At 41.4% G+C, this 16,138-nt stretch overlaps 1 protein-coding gene and 1 pseudogene across 2 annotated transcripts; one reads left to right on the top strand and one right to left on the bottom strand.

Annotated features, from left to right (window-relative positions):
* LOC148101606 (uncharacterized) overlaps positions 1-16,138 on the top strand; it is a 52,515-nt pseudogene that overhangs the window by 19,223 nt on the left and 17,154 nt on the right.
* Positions 2,528-10,920, bottom strand: LOC102789083 (uncharacterized). Of its 2 annotated transcripts, XM_087846521.1 has the most exons (4): positions 10,725-10,864; positions 8,590-8,695; positions 5,372-6,052; positions 2,528-3,306 (listed from the first exon to the last, which is right to left on the bottom strand). In XM_087846521.1, the coding sequence occupies exons 2-4, from the start codon at positions 8,605-8,607 to the stop codon at positions 2,677-2,679; spliced, it is 1,329 nt and encodes a 442-aa protein (XP_087702647.1). In that variant the 5' UTR covers positions 8,608-8,695; positions 10,725-10,864; the 3' UTR covers positions 2,528-2,676. The 2 variants fall into 2 exon arrangements, with proteins under 2 accessions (XP_087702647.1, XP_087702646.1); XM_087846520.1 differs by lacking the exon at positions 8,590-8,695 and having other exon boundaries at positions 10,725-10,920.

Genomic DNA, 16,138 nt, shown 5'->3' with positions numbered 1-16,138 from the left:
ATGTGGTTCACCATAATCCAGTTTGCATTTGTTCCAGGTTTGCTGTACTGCAACCTTAGAGATCATCATGACTACATTTGACTTGATTCACAGAAAGTCTTAATGAAGGAGGATTTACACCTTTCTTCAACAGGAAGAGGAAATATGTGCAGGCACCAACTACTGACAATGTGACACACATTTAATCTCACTTTATATGATTTCTGTTCCTTTTTCTGTCAAAGACAGAATTATCGATGAAATTAATTTAGATAGACGTGCTTAGCAGTTAGCCTCCGATGGTCTGTCTTGGCAGAATGGACCCCAGCTGTGAAAGGGATTAGAGCAGGACCCCCCAGAGCCTAGATCCTGATGGTGGAGACAAAGGTGGTTTATATGGAGCCTGAGTGAAGAGGGGCAAAGAAGAGGAGGGGGTGGGTTGCACAAAGGCGTCTGTAAAGGCCAATGGCAGATGCAAGGTTAGATTTAAAGTATGGGGCATGAATGCTGATTGGTCTGGTGAAGGCAGAACTAGACCAGTGATAACACAAAGAGTTTGACAGTGTGGGAAAGTCAGAGTGATAAAGCTTAGATTTAGCTGGCAGCATACTCCAGGACTCAAGGGTCAATGACCTGCAGGTTTTGGATCTCACCCTGGGTCAACACACCTGATTCAAATGATTGTTTCATTACCAGGCCTCTGGAGAACTTCAAGAAATACTGAGAAGGTCATTTAGCCATTTAAATCAGCTGTGCTGGACCAAAGATACATCTAAACCCTGCAGGACACCGGCCCTTGAGGCCAGGTTTTGGACACCCCTGGCATAGATCTTGGTTATGGAACTTCATTTATTTATTTCTTTATCTTCACACCACATTATGGCTTTATAAGTTCTACTCTGAGCTCTAGTAAATTTTATTTCACCATCAGTTATTTCATAATTTATGGACTTGAATCTTGCTTGAACTTTGGATTTAACTCTTTTATCTAAGACACAAAAAATGTTTACTGTATGTCAATAGACACCAATAAAACATGCATGAGACAGAGTTGGTTTTCAAACCTTTTTCCATCACTTGTCTGTCAGGCTCCTGTTTACAGATTAAAAAGATGAGAAAAAGTCCAAACCTTCTCAACCTGGTGAAACCAAACTACAGATGCTGGACCAAGGGCGGATTAGGACTACATGTTTGATATGGATACATCATAGATTCACAAGGTTTTCACTGTTAACCGTGCTAGTTTCAGTTACTGCATCAAAAGCCCCAATGCACTAATCAATGGAGAATTTTGGATTGACCTCGAGGCGAACCAGACTGCATGAGACACGTTTATAGAGCAAAAGACATTGAAATAGTTTTTTGTTTTAAAGCGAAAGTAAACTTTATTGTCATCTCTGCTATATACAGTACAGTATATAGAGATGAGACGACGAGGCTCCAGCTCCATTCAGTGCAAAAAGAACAACAATTAATATAGTAAGAGTAGGAATAAATATACACTATAAGACTAGGTAAGGGGAGTAAATATACACTTTGAGGTAAAAAAGGTTAATTTCAGTCTAACTTTACAATTTAGAATTGTGATTTAAAGTGACCTTGAAGTGGTTTAAAATGACCAACGTAGCAGCTTTACAGTTTACAGTATGAGTGATTTAAAGTGACCTTGAGTGAAATAAAGTCACCAACATAAGCAGGATTGAGTGTAGGATTGTAGGATGGCTCTAATGGCTGTAACGATAATATAAGATTATTTCTTTATTTTTCACACCGAAACATTTAATAAGACAAACTTTAAAGTTAATTAAATATAGCTAACAGTTAAACATTCGCTAGATTTAACAGCTGGAGCACAAGATAAAAATGCATTGAATACAAACTAACATGTGGGCAAGGTTACATGAAACGAACTGAGCCTAAATTAGAAACCAAAACTAAAAGATTAAATCATTTGAATTAACTGAAAAAGAAATGAGTCTCAGTGCTGCCATATTTACCAAAATAAAATATCGAATGGCTTCAGGTTCAGGATAGATTTGATTGTTTGTAGGTACATTTGGTTTCCACTGAGCAACTCAGCCATCTTAAAATGAAAAACTTTCATTAATCTTTGGTTCTCTTCCACAACATGTTTATGTCTCTTCTTCATCCCAGCTCCCTTCATAAAAGGGACTTTTTCCTTCCCACTGTGGCCAAAGCACTTGCTCAAAGGGAGTAAACTGATTGTTGGGACAAAGGCTTTTACTTCTGCGGGCCGCCACTGTAAATAAGTATTACACAGAAGTACAGGCCAGGTCTAGTTCAAATTTAAAATAAGCTGAACTGAAATAAATAAAAAAAATCTAAAATAATAATAAAAGAAAAGTTGTTATTTTTTTAAATGCAACTACAATGATGCCAGCTGACTTGATCCCATTCGTCAGCCGGCATCATGGCTAGTTATACTGGTCCCATGGTTAGTCATGTATGCCACAGCTCAGAACGCCAGGGCCTCTGACTACCACCTGGTCCAAATAGCACTAAACCCATATGGCACCTCCTGTTGGTGGTGAATGTCTGTAGTTTTCAATGGTTTCCACTTATTAAATACAAAGTGTATCACTGCCAGTCCAAAAGTCATAGCTATGTCATAAGAACCAGGTGTGACATTAGCTGACTCTTTACAGGGGTAAACAGTCAGAACTATGTGGAGCCTGATCAGGTTTCTGATGCAGAAGAGGTTCTTTCTGTCTGTTCAGATTCGTTGTGATCCAATGGCAGCAATGATTTTAGTCCTGCATGATCATGCAGATGTTTGGTCAGAGCAGATAAGGAAGTGAATGGTTTTGCACATTGGTCACACTGAAATAGCTTATTTGCAGCGTGCGATCGTTTGTGTTTGGAGTATGAACTGAGATTCTTGAAGCTCTTGTCACACTGGTCACAGCTGAAGTTTCCTTCAATGTGTGTACGTTCATGATCATTACGAGTATTTGCACGAGAGAAGCTTCTGTCGCAGTGTCTGCACTTGTATGGTTTCTCTCCTGTGTGGACTCGTTTATGAGCTTTAAGCTCACCTGCAGTGGTGAAGGAAGACCCGCACTGGTCACAGAGGTTCGTTTTAATGCCACTGTGAATGAGTTCATGGCGCTTTAATTCGCCTGCTGTGGGGAAGCCTTTCCCACATTCTTTACAGTACTTGAGTTTGTGTCCAGTGTGTCTACGTAGATGTATTTTTGGGCTCCTTTGCCAATTGAAAGTTTTTCCACAAATGTCACAACGAAACGCTTTCCCACCACCACAGTGATGACAGGGTTGAGAATTGGATCCATCTGTGTCGCTCTGCTTCTAAACAAAGACACAAACACAGTCAGAGTCAGGGAATTTCTTCAAAATCTTTTTCCTGAAGGTTGCCTGAAATAAAGAGAATCTCTGCCAATGTCCAGTTACATTTTACTATGTCAGCAATAACTAAAAAGTAAAATATAGTTATTGTAGGTCTACCAAAAAGAATACAACAATAACACTCATGTACTTTCAACTACTGCGTTCACACCGAACGCGTTAGACACGACCAGAGCTTCAGGTTAACATGTAAAGTCAATGGAGGAGCGTGATGAAGCGCGACTGGGGGTCGCGTGAAACTTCAGAAGCAGATTTGCGTCGCAAAAAACACTTGCATTGAGTTTTTCCTTTCCAGTCACCTTTCTCGCTCTCTATGTATTAACAGACCTCTCTGTATTTAATCATATCTGTTATTAACCTCTGTCTCTCTTCCACAGCATGTCTTTATCCTGTCTTCCTTCTCTCACCCCAACCGGTCGCAGCAGATGGCCGCCCCTCCCTGAGCCTGGTTCTGCCGGAGGTTTCTTCCTGTTAAAAGGGAGTTTTTCCTTCCCACTGTTGCCAAAGTGCTGCTCATAGGGGGTCACATGATTGTTGGGTTTTTCTCTGTATCTATGAAGCGCCTTGAGGCGACTTTTGTTGTGATTTGGCGCTATATAAATAAAATTGAATTGAATTGAATTTTCTGCCTGATTCGCGCAAACAAGTAGCCTGACTGATGCGTTTGAAGCGCGAAGTAAAATACGCACTGCAGTTTGTGTGGTGCATTTTGTGCATTCCCGCTTATTGCGTCTACCGCTTGAGTTGGAAAAATCTGAACTCCAGCGTCAAGTCGCGGCGCGAAAACCAATCAGGAGCCTCCAGGGCAGAAACAATGTTCTTATTTTTCTCCTCCTTCTCCCTGAGGCTCTTCCACTTTAAGCTGGGTCCTTTTTATTCCTGTCTCTCTGTAAATAGTTATATTTTATATATTCATGTTTAATGTTTTTCAGTTTGAGCATCTTAATATTGTTTCAAATAAATTTTTGTAATGACTAATGTGTAAAGCGTCCTTTACGCCGCTGCTCTGCTCTCCACAGTGAATAGAGAAGGGAGACCCTCTCTTCAAACGCTAGATCGACAGCTGCCATCTTGCAAACATACCGTCTGGCACTACTTCCTCCCACATTTCCGCTTCACGGGCGTGAAAATTGCATATTTTAAAGCGTGACCAGTTCGCTTTGGACGTGCTTCGAGGTGCGAATGTGCACACGACCAGTGAGGGGCGTGAATGCACCGTTACTCTAAAATTGTCACTTGAAATATAAACTTAATGTTTTTTTTCAATATTAATCTAATCTTCTTACAATTATGTAGCAATTTAGTGTTACACTTTATTTTCTTTATATTTCACCACTTTATCATCATCGGACAATGTCTTCCATTAGATTAGGTGGCACTCATGGGGATCTTTTTTATGGTTGACATTTTTATATGACCTCGTACAGAAGCTGAAGCAGAAAACTTGACTGGATCTCTGACCGTGGTTGAACTTCCCTCATAGTAAATCCCTCAGGTGAGTCACAGAGAACTAAAATGTGTTTTGAACGGAGACAGAAGAATTTGTGCCTCAAAAGTTTAGTTGTGGATAGTTTCTAAGGCCCACTTACCAGCTGTAATGGAAGTGTTATGAAAACATTAATGTTAACAACCAGCAGTGGCATCACAGGCAAACAGCCTACTTGTGAGTAGACTATTTAGTTGTGGTTGTTTTTTAAGTCTTATATCTTTATAATGACACTAAAATTCTTTTTATTCTATGTAGACCGGACAGAAAATGAGTAACTGTAAACTCACATACAGCCACATTTTTACAGAAATAATCTTTTAATGCCATGAAAGTGCCATTAAATAATAGTGACATAAAGGTTTATTTTTTGACCTAATCATGAAAGAAACAAAACAAAGAATGATATTGAAATGTGATAAATCTCCTTTACATACAGCATAGTTGCTAATATTGTAACCAAATTTAATAAGCAGAGTTGTTCAAACACTAAAACTACAAGATAAAAATGTAAATACATACCTCACAGTAACTGCACTTGTAGAGTTTCTTCCTGGTGTGGATTTGTTGGTGCGCTTTGAGGGAACTTGGATCTTTAAAGGCCTTATCACACACGTCACATTTATAAGGTCTCTCTCCAGTGTGAGTGAATTTGTGGATTTTTAAGTCTCTGTTTGTCATAAACACTTTTCCACACTGTTCACAGTAGTACACATCCTCTTTGGTGTGAATGCGTAGGTGTGCATTTCGGTGCCCTACTTGGCTGAAGGTTTTTCCACAAACCTCACAGCTGTATGCCTTAATTCCAGAGTGGGCAACTTGATGAGTCCATAAGCCGCTACGGTGAGCAAAGACTTTACCACACTGATCACAGCTGTACTGTTTAACGCCACTGTGGATACGTTTGTGCTCTTCCAACCCTTCTTTCCGAGAGAAACACTTCCCACACTGATCGCAAGTATGTTCTTTAACTCCACTATGGATGAGCTGGTGTCTTTTTAAACTTCCAGGCTGTCTAAAAGACTTTCCACACAAGTCACAGCTAAACGGTCTCTCTCCAGCGTGAATGACTTGATGTTTTTTTAATGAGACCTTCCAGGTAAAACCTTTCCCACACTCGTCACAGCTGTGTTTTTTCTCTCTCTTTCTTCTGTGAGGTTTGTCGGCCTCCTGAGAGCGCTGACTTCTCGCTCCACGTTGGTCCTGCAGTGACAGAGATACAAACACAGGCAGTGAGTGAAATGCAGTCGTGGAACAAACTGAACCTTCAAACTTCCTCCATTAACACAAGCTTTAAACCTGATGTTGAATCATGGCAGTTGCCAAAAACCTTGTGGATTACCCCAACCTTCTGGTGACAGGAGCATACTTTACTATCAATTATTCATTTTTCCATAACTTAACCATTAGAATATTTGTAAACGGCTATATCTAGTGTTTAGATTGAGATATTAAATAAAACTATACCAGACCCCTTATGACAAAGAAGCAACTAAAAGTGGTAAATATCATCTCTCTCATGTTTCTCATCCCCACCCAGAACAAGCAGTAATTAGTAGAGTGAAGCTGATTAAAGCAGGATTATCACGATGCTACAAACTCAATCTCAATACCCAGAAAATTACCTGACTGCCAGAGGGAGGGGAAAAAAGAAAATCAGAACAACACTGGACCATGAAAACGTATCCAGCTACTATCCTGTTTATTTTCTCTACTTCTAGTCATATTTCATTGCTGATCAGCTGAGAGCTGTTAAGGTAAATGGTAAATGGCCTGCATTTGTATAGCGCTTTTCTAGTCCTTAAGGACCCCAAAGCGCTTTACACTACATTCAGTCATTCACCCATTCACACACTGGTGATGGCAGCTACATTGTAGCCACAGCTGCCCTGGGGCGCACTGACAGAGGCGAGGCTGCCGGACACAGGCGCCACCGGGCCCTCTGACCACCACCAGTAGGCAAATATGGGGTTAGTATCTTCCCCAAGGATATTTGGCATGCAGCCTGGGATCGAACCACCGACCTTCTGATCTGCTCTGCCACCTGAGCTACAGCCACCCCAAAGGTGGCACTCCACTGTTTTAATCCTATGATACTGTCGAAATGGGAGCTTTAATGACTTCACAATATTTCTCATAAAGACCAGGCCTGTCACTCTGAGATGTTTGTAGATCAGATTATGTTTAAATGGGAAATTATTACATTTAAAATTTGGGGGTTTAATATGAATTTCAATTTTCTTAATCTGCTATTTTAGTGTCCTGTTAATGTGTGATCTTCTTATTTCATCTATTAACTTGATTCTTGTTTGTATTAGAGATGGACCGATCCGATATTACGTATCGGTCCGATACTGACCCAAATTACTGGATCGGATATCGGCGAGAAATAAAAAATGTAATCCGATCCATTAAATATCAAAAAAGCACCTCACAAAACTTGCTACAGGCGTAACTCGGCTCATAACCGTGTATTTGTAGCCTTGCTAGCAAACCGGCATTTCATCTCTGAGGAAGTTTTCCCAGAGAGAAGTAAAGCACGTGTGTAAGTTCATCTCTGAATGTTTGTAAAGCATTCCAGCCTTAAGCTTAACAACCGATATATGGAGCGACTACCTCTCTCTCTCTCTCTCGCTCTCCTGCGACTTCAATCGTGAAACTGCTTAATGATCAGCTGATCGGCTTTTCTGTAGCAAGTCTGTCTCTCTTCTTTGTTTTTGGCCCACTTCTCACCAAAAAGAGGAAACCAGCGGCTGAACAACAGCAGCACGTTTAAGCTTGATAAGCTGTTAATATTACTTTCTACACCAGGATCTTTTTCTACGTAGCTGACGGCTGGTAACTGTGCAGGGGCGGATCTAGCAAAGTGTAGCCAGGGGGGCCGATAGGGCATGAACAGGCAAAAGGGGGCACAAAGACATACTTTACTTTCTTATTCTCATTTAAAATGTCGAGCTTTTAATAAATAATTATCTGAATCTTACACCCAAAGTTTTAATCTGATGTAAAATATATAGAAGTCCATTACTGTATATAGTAACTGTTAAGTCTAATATACCCTAGTAAGCTATACTACTTTTTCCTTTGGGAAGATACCATCTGTGCAGTCTGCAATTCTGTTGAAGAAAGATGTTGAATCTATTTAATTATTCTTGAAAAATAATTTATTTCTGTGCATTTTTCCCCCTGCATCAAATTAAATTTGATTACATCGATTAAGCATCATGAGGTGGAGGGTGGTTTCCTTTTTTTTTTTTTGCTGGGAGTTTGCAACCCTGTTAGTTAGGTTGCTTAATATTTCTGCTAAGTACTCTTTAAAATACCAGAATAGGGAGGATGGAGTAGGTTTAAGTTTATTAGATTGATCAGTGTTGCTGAACTATGAAATATAGTGCAGTGTATTTTTTACATACAGGTATAACAGAATAGCTTTAGTTATTTATTTAAACTTGAGTATAAACTTATACAAAATGCAGCAAGATATTAAAAAAACGTTTTATTGATTAAAAAACACACTATATCAGATTCATATCGGTATCGGCAGATATCCAAATTTATGATATCGGTATCGGTATCGGACATAAAAAAGTGGTATCGTGCCATCTCTAGTTTGTATAGGTATGAATGTGTAACCTGGGGCTAACACACAGCAGCCGATGTGGAACCAGCTCCCAGTTTAGATTTGGGAGCCGATGAAGTGCACCCAGATTCAACAACAGAGAAACGGATATTTTTCTCACCTTTTCTGTGAAACTCATTGTTTCCTTTGTAGTGAGTCAGCTGAGACCAAATAGCTGAAAATGTTCCTCTGCTGCTCCGTCAGACTCTTCTCCTCCTGCTGATCAGCTGGGACAAAGAACAGATTTTTATTAGACAACGAGACTACTGAGAGGGACTACAAAGAGAGAGAATACTACACTGGCTTCCCTTCATTGACGCTCTGTTAAATCAAGAAGTGAATTTTAAATCTTCCTCCTCACATACAAGGTCTTGAATAATCCGGCCCCATCTTAATGACCTCAAAATACCATGTTTCCACTGCAGACCACTTTGCTATCAGACTGCAGGTTTGCTTGTCGTTCTTATGATATTTGAAAGTAGAAGACAGAGACTTCAGCTTTCAACCTCCTGTTGCCCCTCTCTGCTGCAGAACTAGCTCCCAGTTTGGATTTGGTAGGCAGATTCTACTTTTGAGATAAGCTTCACAACACTCATCTTTGATCAAGATGGATGTCAGTGTAAACTTTTTACATCACATTTAGCCTGAGATTGAATTTTGTGTCGTTTCTATACAAAACCTAACACGAGTATAAAAAAAAGTGCTTTTCATAGTTTTTTTTGAACCACAGAACTTTTTATCCTGAAACACAGTTTTTTGCAAAGTCAAACTTTAGTGTACCCATTGTACGACAAGGCACAGACATTTTTCTTTCCTTCTCGGTTTTGTTACTTTAAAATGATGAAATGATGAACCAAAAGTGCATTCATACCTGCATTTAAAAATAAAATTCTCCTGTTTAATATAACTTATAGTTAATGTTGGATCAAGTGACCCTGAATGCTTCATTAGTTATGCTGCAACAGGTTCATGCTGCTAAGGCCTTCCCATGATGCAATGAGCACATCTTCACACACCTCTTTTTTTAATCCACATGTGTTAATGTGTCACTGCTGCATTCTTTGTTATTATTAAACTCGGTGTGTCTTCTGTCCCATCTCACCCCTCCCATAGCACATTGGTGCATCTCCCTGAGTCTGGCGGACATGCACAAACACATGCACATGCTCAGTGGAGTTGCAGCGTCTATGTGAGGCTTTATTAATTGCTCCCTGGGGATAAATAAAGTCTTTCTGATTCTGATATAGCCTAAAAGACAGCGTGTTTGCACACATTAACCAGATTTGTGTAGCTAGCTACATAGAAACAGTGAATATCAGCTTCCTCTGTTAAGCTGGGCTTTTACTCCAAGCTCTGTACATGCTCACAAAAACAGGCATGTTGGGCATCACGTGACTCTGTCTTTGCACAAAATGACCACTATGAGTGCACAATACTCTAATAAGAGACCTTATCAGATGATGATACAATGCAGATGACAAGTCTGTAAAGAGAATCAAAGTGTAACAGTAAAATTGCTACATTGTTGCACATAACACGCTCTTCATTTGTAACCTCACAGCTGTCCAGTAGAGCTCTGAAACTTTAAAATGGACACATTTAAACATTTAATGTTATTTAGGCATCCTGCCACAAAATATGACCAATAATTTTAACATCTGCTGCTATCAAGTAAAAATATGATATTTCCAAGTTGGGTTTTAAAAATTTAGTAACTCCCCTGCAAACAACCTCCCTGGCTTTTGGAGTGTAGATAGCCGAGTTCCCCAATTTCAGCTTAAGCCTAATTTTCTCCTGGCCTCAACACACAGACCGCAGTCACCGGTGCATGTCTTTCTTTTTGTCTCCTGCAGTTTGTGTTTTGTCCTGTGTTGTTGCTGGTATCTCTATTCTCCTCTTTTCTCTCCTCATCACTCTCACTGCTGTCTGCAGATCATTTTAGGAGTTCACTTCCTCTCATGTGTTCATCCACAACAGCTGGACAATAAAGTTTATTGTGACCCTGATACTGCAGCAGATCGCTCGCATCCATTTCCTGTTATCACTTCAAATAGAAATGAGGCTGTAGAGGTTTGGTGCATGCAGAAAAACAGCTGCAGGGACAATGAAAAGACTTTTCTGCTCCAAGCTTCTGCGAGCAAACGCGCAGTCAAACAATAAACTGTGAACAGACACCGAGGAGAGCAGCAGAAGACCTCATTCAGGAGCTAAACTCAACATGAACTGAACTCACAGTAAAGTTAGCTCGGTGCTTACCTTTAGATGAGCCCACAAACCGAGAGAAACTCCGTGATGAAGCTGGAACTCTTTCCAAACACAGGAAACGGAGCAGAGACCCACGGGGTTCACGCGGTTGTCAGGTGCGATCGTAGCTACAGGTGACGCCACGCGCTGTTTTCTGAAGCCGTTTGAAAGCATCGGGATGAGCGTTTCCGCGGTCGCCATCTTGGTGATAGAAAACCCACGTAACTTTGGAAGCACGGATCTGGCCGTGAAACGGCTTGCTCATTGGCTAATAATTTGTGATTGACAGGCTCCTATCCAATGAGCATGCGGAGAATATCAAATCCGATTCTTCTTATTAAAATACGGTATGACCAAGAGGATCCCTCAGGGATGGAGAAGTGAACTTGATTGAACTGTGATTAGCAGAGCCGTAACAGCTTTGGTATCTCCGTTTGCGAGGTGCGCCTGCTGCTTGCAGCACAGGGAGGAGAGGGCGGGGCGGCGGGGGATTCTCTGGCTGGCTGGAGCAGCATCTAATAACCAACTCGCAAAATAAAAAACAAAATAAAAACAAAACAACAAACACGAAAACACCAGACATGATACAGACTTATAATTTGCACGGATGTTTTTCCTTGGTGCACCTACTTGCTGCTGAAGTCAAAGTAAACTTTATTGTCATCTCCGCTACATACAGTCCAGCATATAGAGAAACGAGACGACGAGGCTCCAGTTACAGCAGTGCAAGTAAACAAACAATATATATAAGAAGAGTAAGAAAATAAATATACACTTTAGGGCCAGGGGTAAAGGGATCAATAACAATTTAAAATGTATAATTTACAGTTTGATGATTTAAAGTCTCACACACAACCCGTCGAAAGGGGAGGGGGCCCTGCTGCTTCCTATTAGAGCGCATTTCATTCATAATGTTGTAAATCCAAGCCCATTATGTATTCATGATTTGAATCCTGGGTTGTGTGAAATCCCAGAAATAAACCTTAGACAAAGTGAATCTGTGAACTAAGGTGTGGGTCTATTAGGTTATGTTGTGGTGATCCTCGAGTTGGGGGATTTGTGTTCATACTGGAGTGCAAAATTAAAACCAATGGAAGATGGACAAGAAAAGTTCAAAGCCATCAGGTGCTCAGTTTAGAAAAAATAGAAAAGAAGAGGAGGAGAAACGAGCAAAAGATGCAGGTAAGCAGATGTGTGATTGGATAATGGCAGGTCATCCTGAAACAATCAGAATCAGAATACTTTATTAATCCCTAAGGAAATAATGTGGATTACAGTTGCTCCAAGAAGAAATGGTAAAAATAGTAACAGTAACAGACTAAACTCCAAACAATACATTATGTTACAGATTTTAATATTAATTAGTCATTGTCAATTGTTGATTTGTCCTGTTCTCATTGTATGACGAATGATGATGGCTGTTTGGTAACCATTTGCATACAATGCATACTCTCTCTCTCTCTTCATATGTATGTGTGTGTGTGTGTGTGTGTTTTTGGTGAAATTCAGTATGGTTCCGACAACACTTTTATGTTAATGTATGTTTTATGTGTGTGTGGCAGGGGAAGGGGGGGGGGGGGGGGCAGAGGGAGGGTCCGCCACTGGGTACCAGGCACCGAGAGTTGAGGCTCTGGTGTGAAGTGTATGGTTTTTCAGGGTTTTTATCGTTAAGTCGGTTTCCCTGGGTCTTTTCCCATGTTGTAGTCATGTGTCTTATTTTGAAAGAACTATTTAAGCGTTAACATAGCGACCAGAGAGCATCAAGTAGCAGAGAGGAGGATATTACTCTCAATGTTGTTGGCGCATTTCAGGAGGACGCTGCTAATAAAGTTACACAATTACACAGCTGAATTTGCCTTTATTATTATATTTACAAAATACTACAGTTTTCGTCTTTGTCTGTATCGATTTATTTTGTTGTATTTATCTTAAAGGCCGGTCCCTGAAAATATTGTCTGACTGGTCCCTGGTGCAAAAAAGGTTGGGGACCGCTGCCCTAAAAAATGTAGAGAAAGTCAGGATCTTTGGGCTTATGTCCGCTAGGCATGTTTTTTGTTTGTTTGTTTGTTTTGTTGTTGTTGTTTTTGTAACACATGATGATTTAAGTCATTTAATTTTCATGGAATATGTGCATAAGGCGATGACAACTGAGTGATCCGGTTGAAGAGCTTGGAATAAATCATCTCTAAGGGTGCTTCTTTGATAGAGTGGTAAAGCACTGTAACTTGTAATTCAAACTGCAAAAGCAAATTAAAACCTTTTAAACAACAGATATTTCTCCTCTTCTTTCTTAGAAGAAATTGTGCACAATAATAGTTGAACAGTATAGGGCCCACAGAACTTTGCCTGGAGAGAGGATCCAGGAACGGGTAGGAGAGTCAACACTTTGGAAGCGGGCCTACACAATCAATGATTATGTGCTCAAATGGTTTGCCTAAAGCCGAGATTGGATGCAATGGAGCGGGAGGAATAACCTGGTTGGGTTTTCCACTGACCTGGCAAACGTGGCAAGAACGGCAATACTTGGTCACATCAGACTTCAAACCTGGCCAGAAAAAGTGACGCAGAATACGATGGTAAGTTTTCCTAATTCCTAAATGTCCAGAGAAACTGTCATGTGCGAGGCTGAGTACTTGGGGTTGGAATTTTTGCGGTACAACCACTTGTTGAAATACATTCCAGCAAAGATCACTAGATGAGGGAGGATGCCATTTGCGCATTAACACATCATTCTCAATGCTGTAGACACGGGGATTCTGATCGCTTGAATTTGCAGCGAGTAGACATTTGTCCAAAGTCGGGTCATTCTGTTGCGCATGAATAAAATCTGTTTTGTTTACCTCAAAAGACAGGTCAGGTGTAGCGGGTAGCATTTTATCAGACACACATTTTTCAGCTTTTTCCACAGGCAGTTCAGCAGTCTCAGGAACAGCTTCAGAACATAGAAAAAAGTCAGACAACTCAACATCACAATATTTGCGCTTGTGGGCGCGTGTGACAACACAGGCAGGAAAAACAGAGGGCAGACTGTCAGCAGCAGGCTCAGAAACAAAAACAAAATCATCGACGGGGTTTTCAATTACTTTTCCATTGGCTAGATCATTCCCCAGAATCATAGTAACCCCCTGCACGGGCAAGCGAGCGCGCACTCCAACTGTTACTGGGCCCAAAACGAGAGATGACTGTAGGAAAACTCTGTGCAGCGGAGCCCGTAACACACTCATTTTCACTCCCCACATGAGAGCATCAGCACCACAAAATGAGTTACTTGAAAAAGGCAACACGCTTTCCAAAATGAGAGACTGGGCAGCTCCAGTGTCGCACAAAATTACAATCGGCACGCGATCCTCCTCTGTTCCAGTCAGTGAGGCGAACCCTTGTGAAATGAAAGGTCGGTAACTACTGTCAAGACTGTCATTTCCTGGTTCATCACTGACGGGATTAGGAGTGGAAACCGACTGAACAAAACCGACACTTTTTGGCTTTTTCCATGTGTGAGTTTGCTCTTTGCGACGGAGCGACGGACAATTGGCAATGAGGTGGCCAGTATCATGGCAATAAAAGCATTCTCGGACAGTCATGGGAACTTGATCAGGGCGCGTTTGACGCTTAGGAGAAACCCTCAAACTCCTCGCAGGTTTAGACAACGGGGCGCATTCACGGCGCACAGCTGAAAACGTAACGCGATGGGTCAACACAAACTCATCTGCGAGAACAGCAGCTTTAGACAACGAATCCACCTTTTGCTCATTGAGATATACAACAACATTCTCTGGAAGACACGTTTTGAATTCTTCCAGCAGGACCAATTCTCTTAGCTGAGCAAAGTCCTTCACTTTACTTGCAGCTAACCACTTATCAAACAAGAGAGTCTTCTCCCTGGCAAACTCTACATGTGTTTGGTTGGCAGATTTTTCACATGACTGAAACTTCTGGCGATATGCCTCCGGAACTAGCTCATAAGCCCTTAAAATAGTGGATTTCACAATTTCATAATCCAGGCTGTCATCAATGGATAAGCTCTCGCACACTTCCTGTGCTTTCCCCACCAATTTACACTGCAGCAACAAACTCCACACATCCTTGGGCCATTTCAAAGTGGTTGCGATGCGTTCAAAGGCATTAAAGTAAGAGTCAACCTCACTTTCTCTGAAAGGTGGCACTAAAGCAATTTGCTTGCTTGCATTAAAATGGTCAGAGGAAAATGAATCAGTAGGTTTACTCACAATCTTACTCACTGGGGTAGAGGTAGCATTGCGTTGTCGGGAAGGATCCAGCTCCATAGCCCTTATGCTGAGATGCATAAGCTCAACTTCTTTGGCTTTGGCCTCAAGCTCCACCTCTTTCAGGCGAAGGGCGAGCCTAAGATCCTCTGTAACCAATCCTGTTAATTGTCCGGCTGGGCTAACGTTTGGGATCTGAATGGCAGCAGGAGCCTCCGCCCCTGGCGTCATCCGTCCACTGGCAGCTTGTGGGATGGTTGCAGCAGCTTCTGCTCCTGCATCCACCACCAAACCTCCAGTTGCCTCAACCGGCCGAGGTTTCGACTTTGCAAATACCCCCTTATCCACCAGCTGTGCTGTCAGGCACTGCTTCATTTCTGCCTTTTTAGCATGTAAAGGCACACTAACATTAAACAAATCTGCCACCAACAACAAATCTGCCTTTGTGCATCGATCCAACTTATCTATGGTGGGTTGCAGTGCAAAATCATCCACGTCAAAAGTCATTGTGACTAGATCACCCCCAAACACTACAAGAAACTGCCAACCAAAAACTGCAGACAACCCACAAAACGCAATGAGCAAAAAGAATGGATAAAGAAGATCCCGGACGAGCCCCCACTTTATGTTACGCCCCCAGTCTAGGGGTACAGGAACGCAACATAAGTTCGAAAAGAATGCCCCGCCCTGGTCCCCAAAACCATACACAGAGGGAAAACCAATTTCTTAGTGAATGGTGGTTTATTCTCTACACTGCAAAATGAAGCTCCGGGGTGAACAAAGGCCAAAATAACAAACAAAACAAGCTAAGTCAGGAGGAGGTGCTATCTAAACCCTATGTGAATCAAACATCAAACAAAAGACAAGCACTACACCTAACTCCCTAACTGAAATAAACAGGAGAAAAAAGTGCAAGAAAAAACAATAAGGCAGCTCACCCCTTCTGTTCCAGTGCTATTTACAATGTGCTATTTACAATGAAAACTAATGTACACACTATATACAGAACTCAGAAAAGTCGCAAAAATCACAGGCACAAATATCACAGATTTTGGAGGCCAGGGTCAGGTCTGCTGCTGCTGTCAGTGGCTGCCCCGGGACAACTGCTGGTGATGGATTTTGAATGCGACCACATGATCAGCGGACCAATCGGCAGCCGTCAGCTCATCCAAACCGGGGCCTGCAAAGACTTAAAGACACAGA

Source organism: Neolamprologus brichardi, chromosome 9 (genome assembly GCF_056152115.1).
Source record: "Neolamprologus brichardi isolate AB-2024 chromosome 9, ASM5615211v1, whole genome shotgun sequence".
NCBI lineage: Eukaryota > Metazoa > Chordata > Actinopteri > Cichliformes > Cichlidae > Neolamprologus > Neolamprologus brichardi.
The sequence above is the reverse complement of the archived record's forward strand: the minus strand, read 5'-3'. Positions and strand labels throughout refer to the sequence as shown.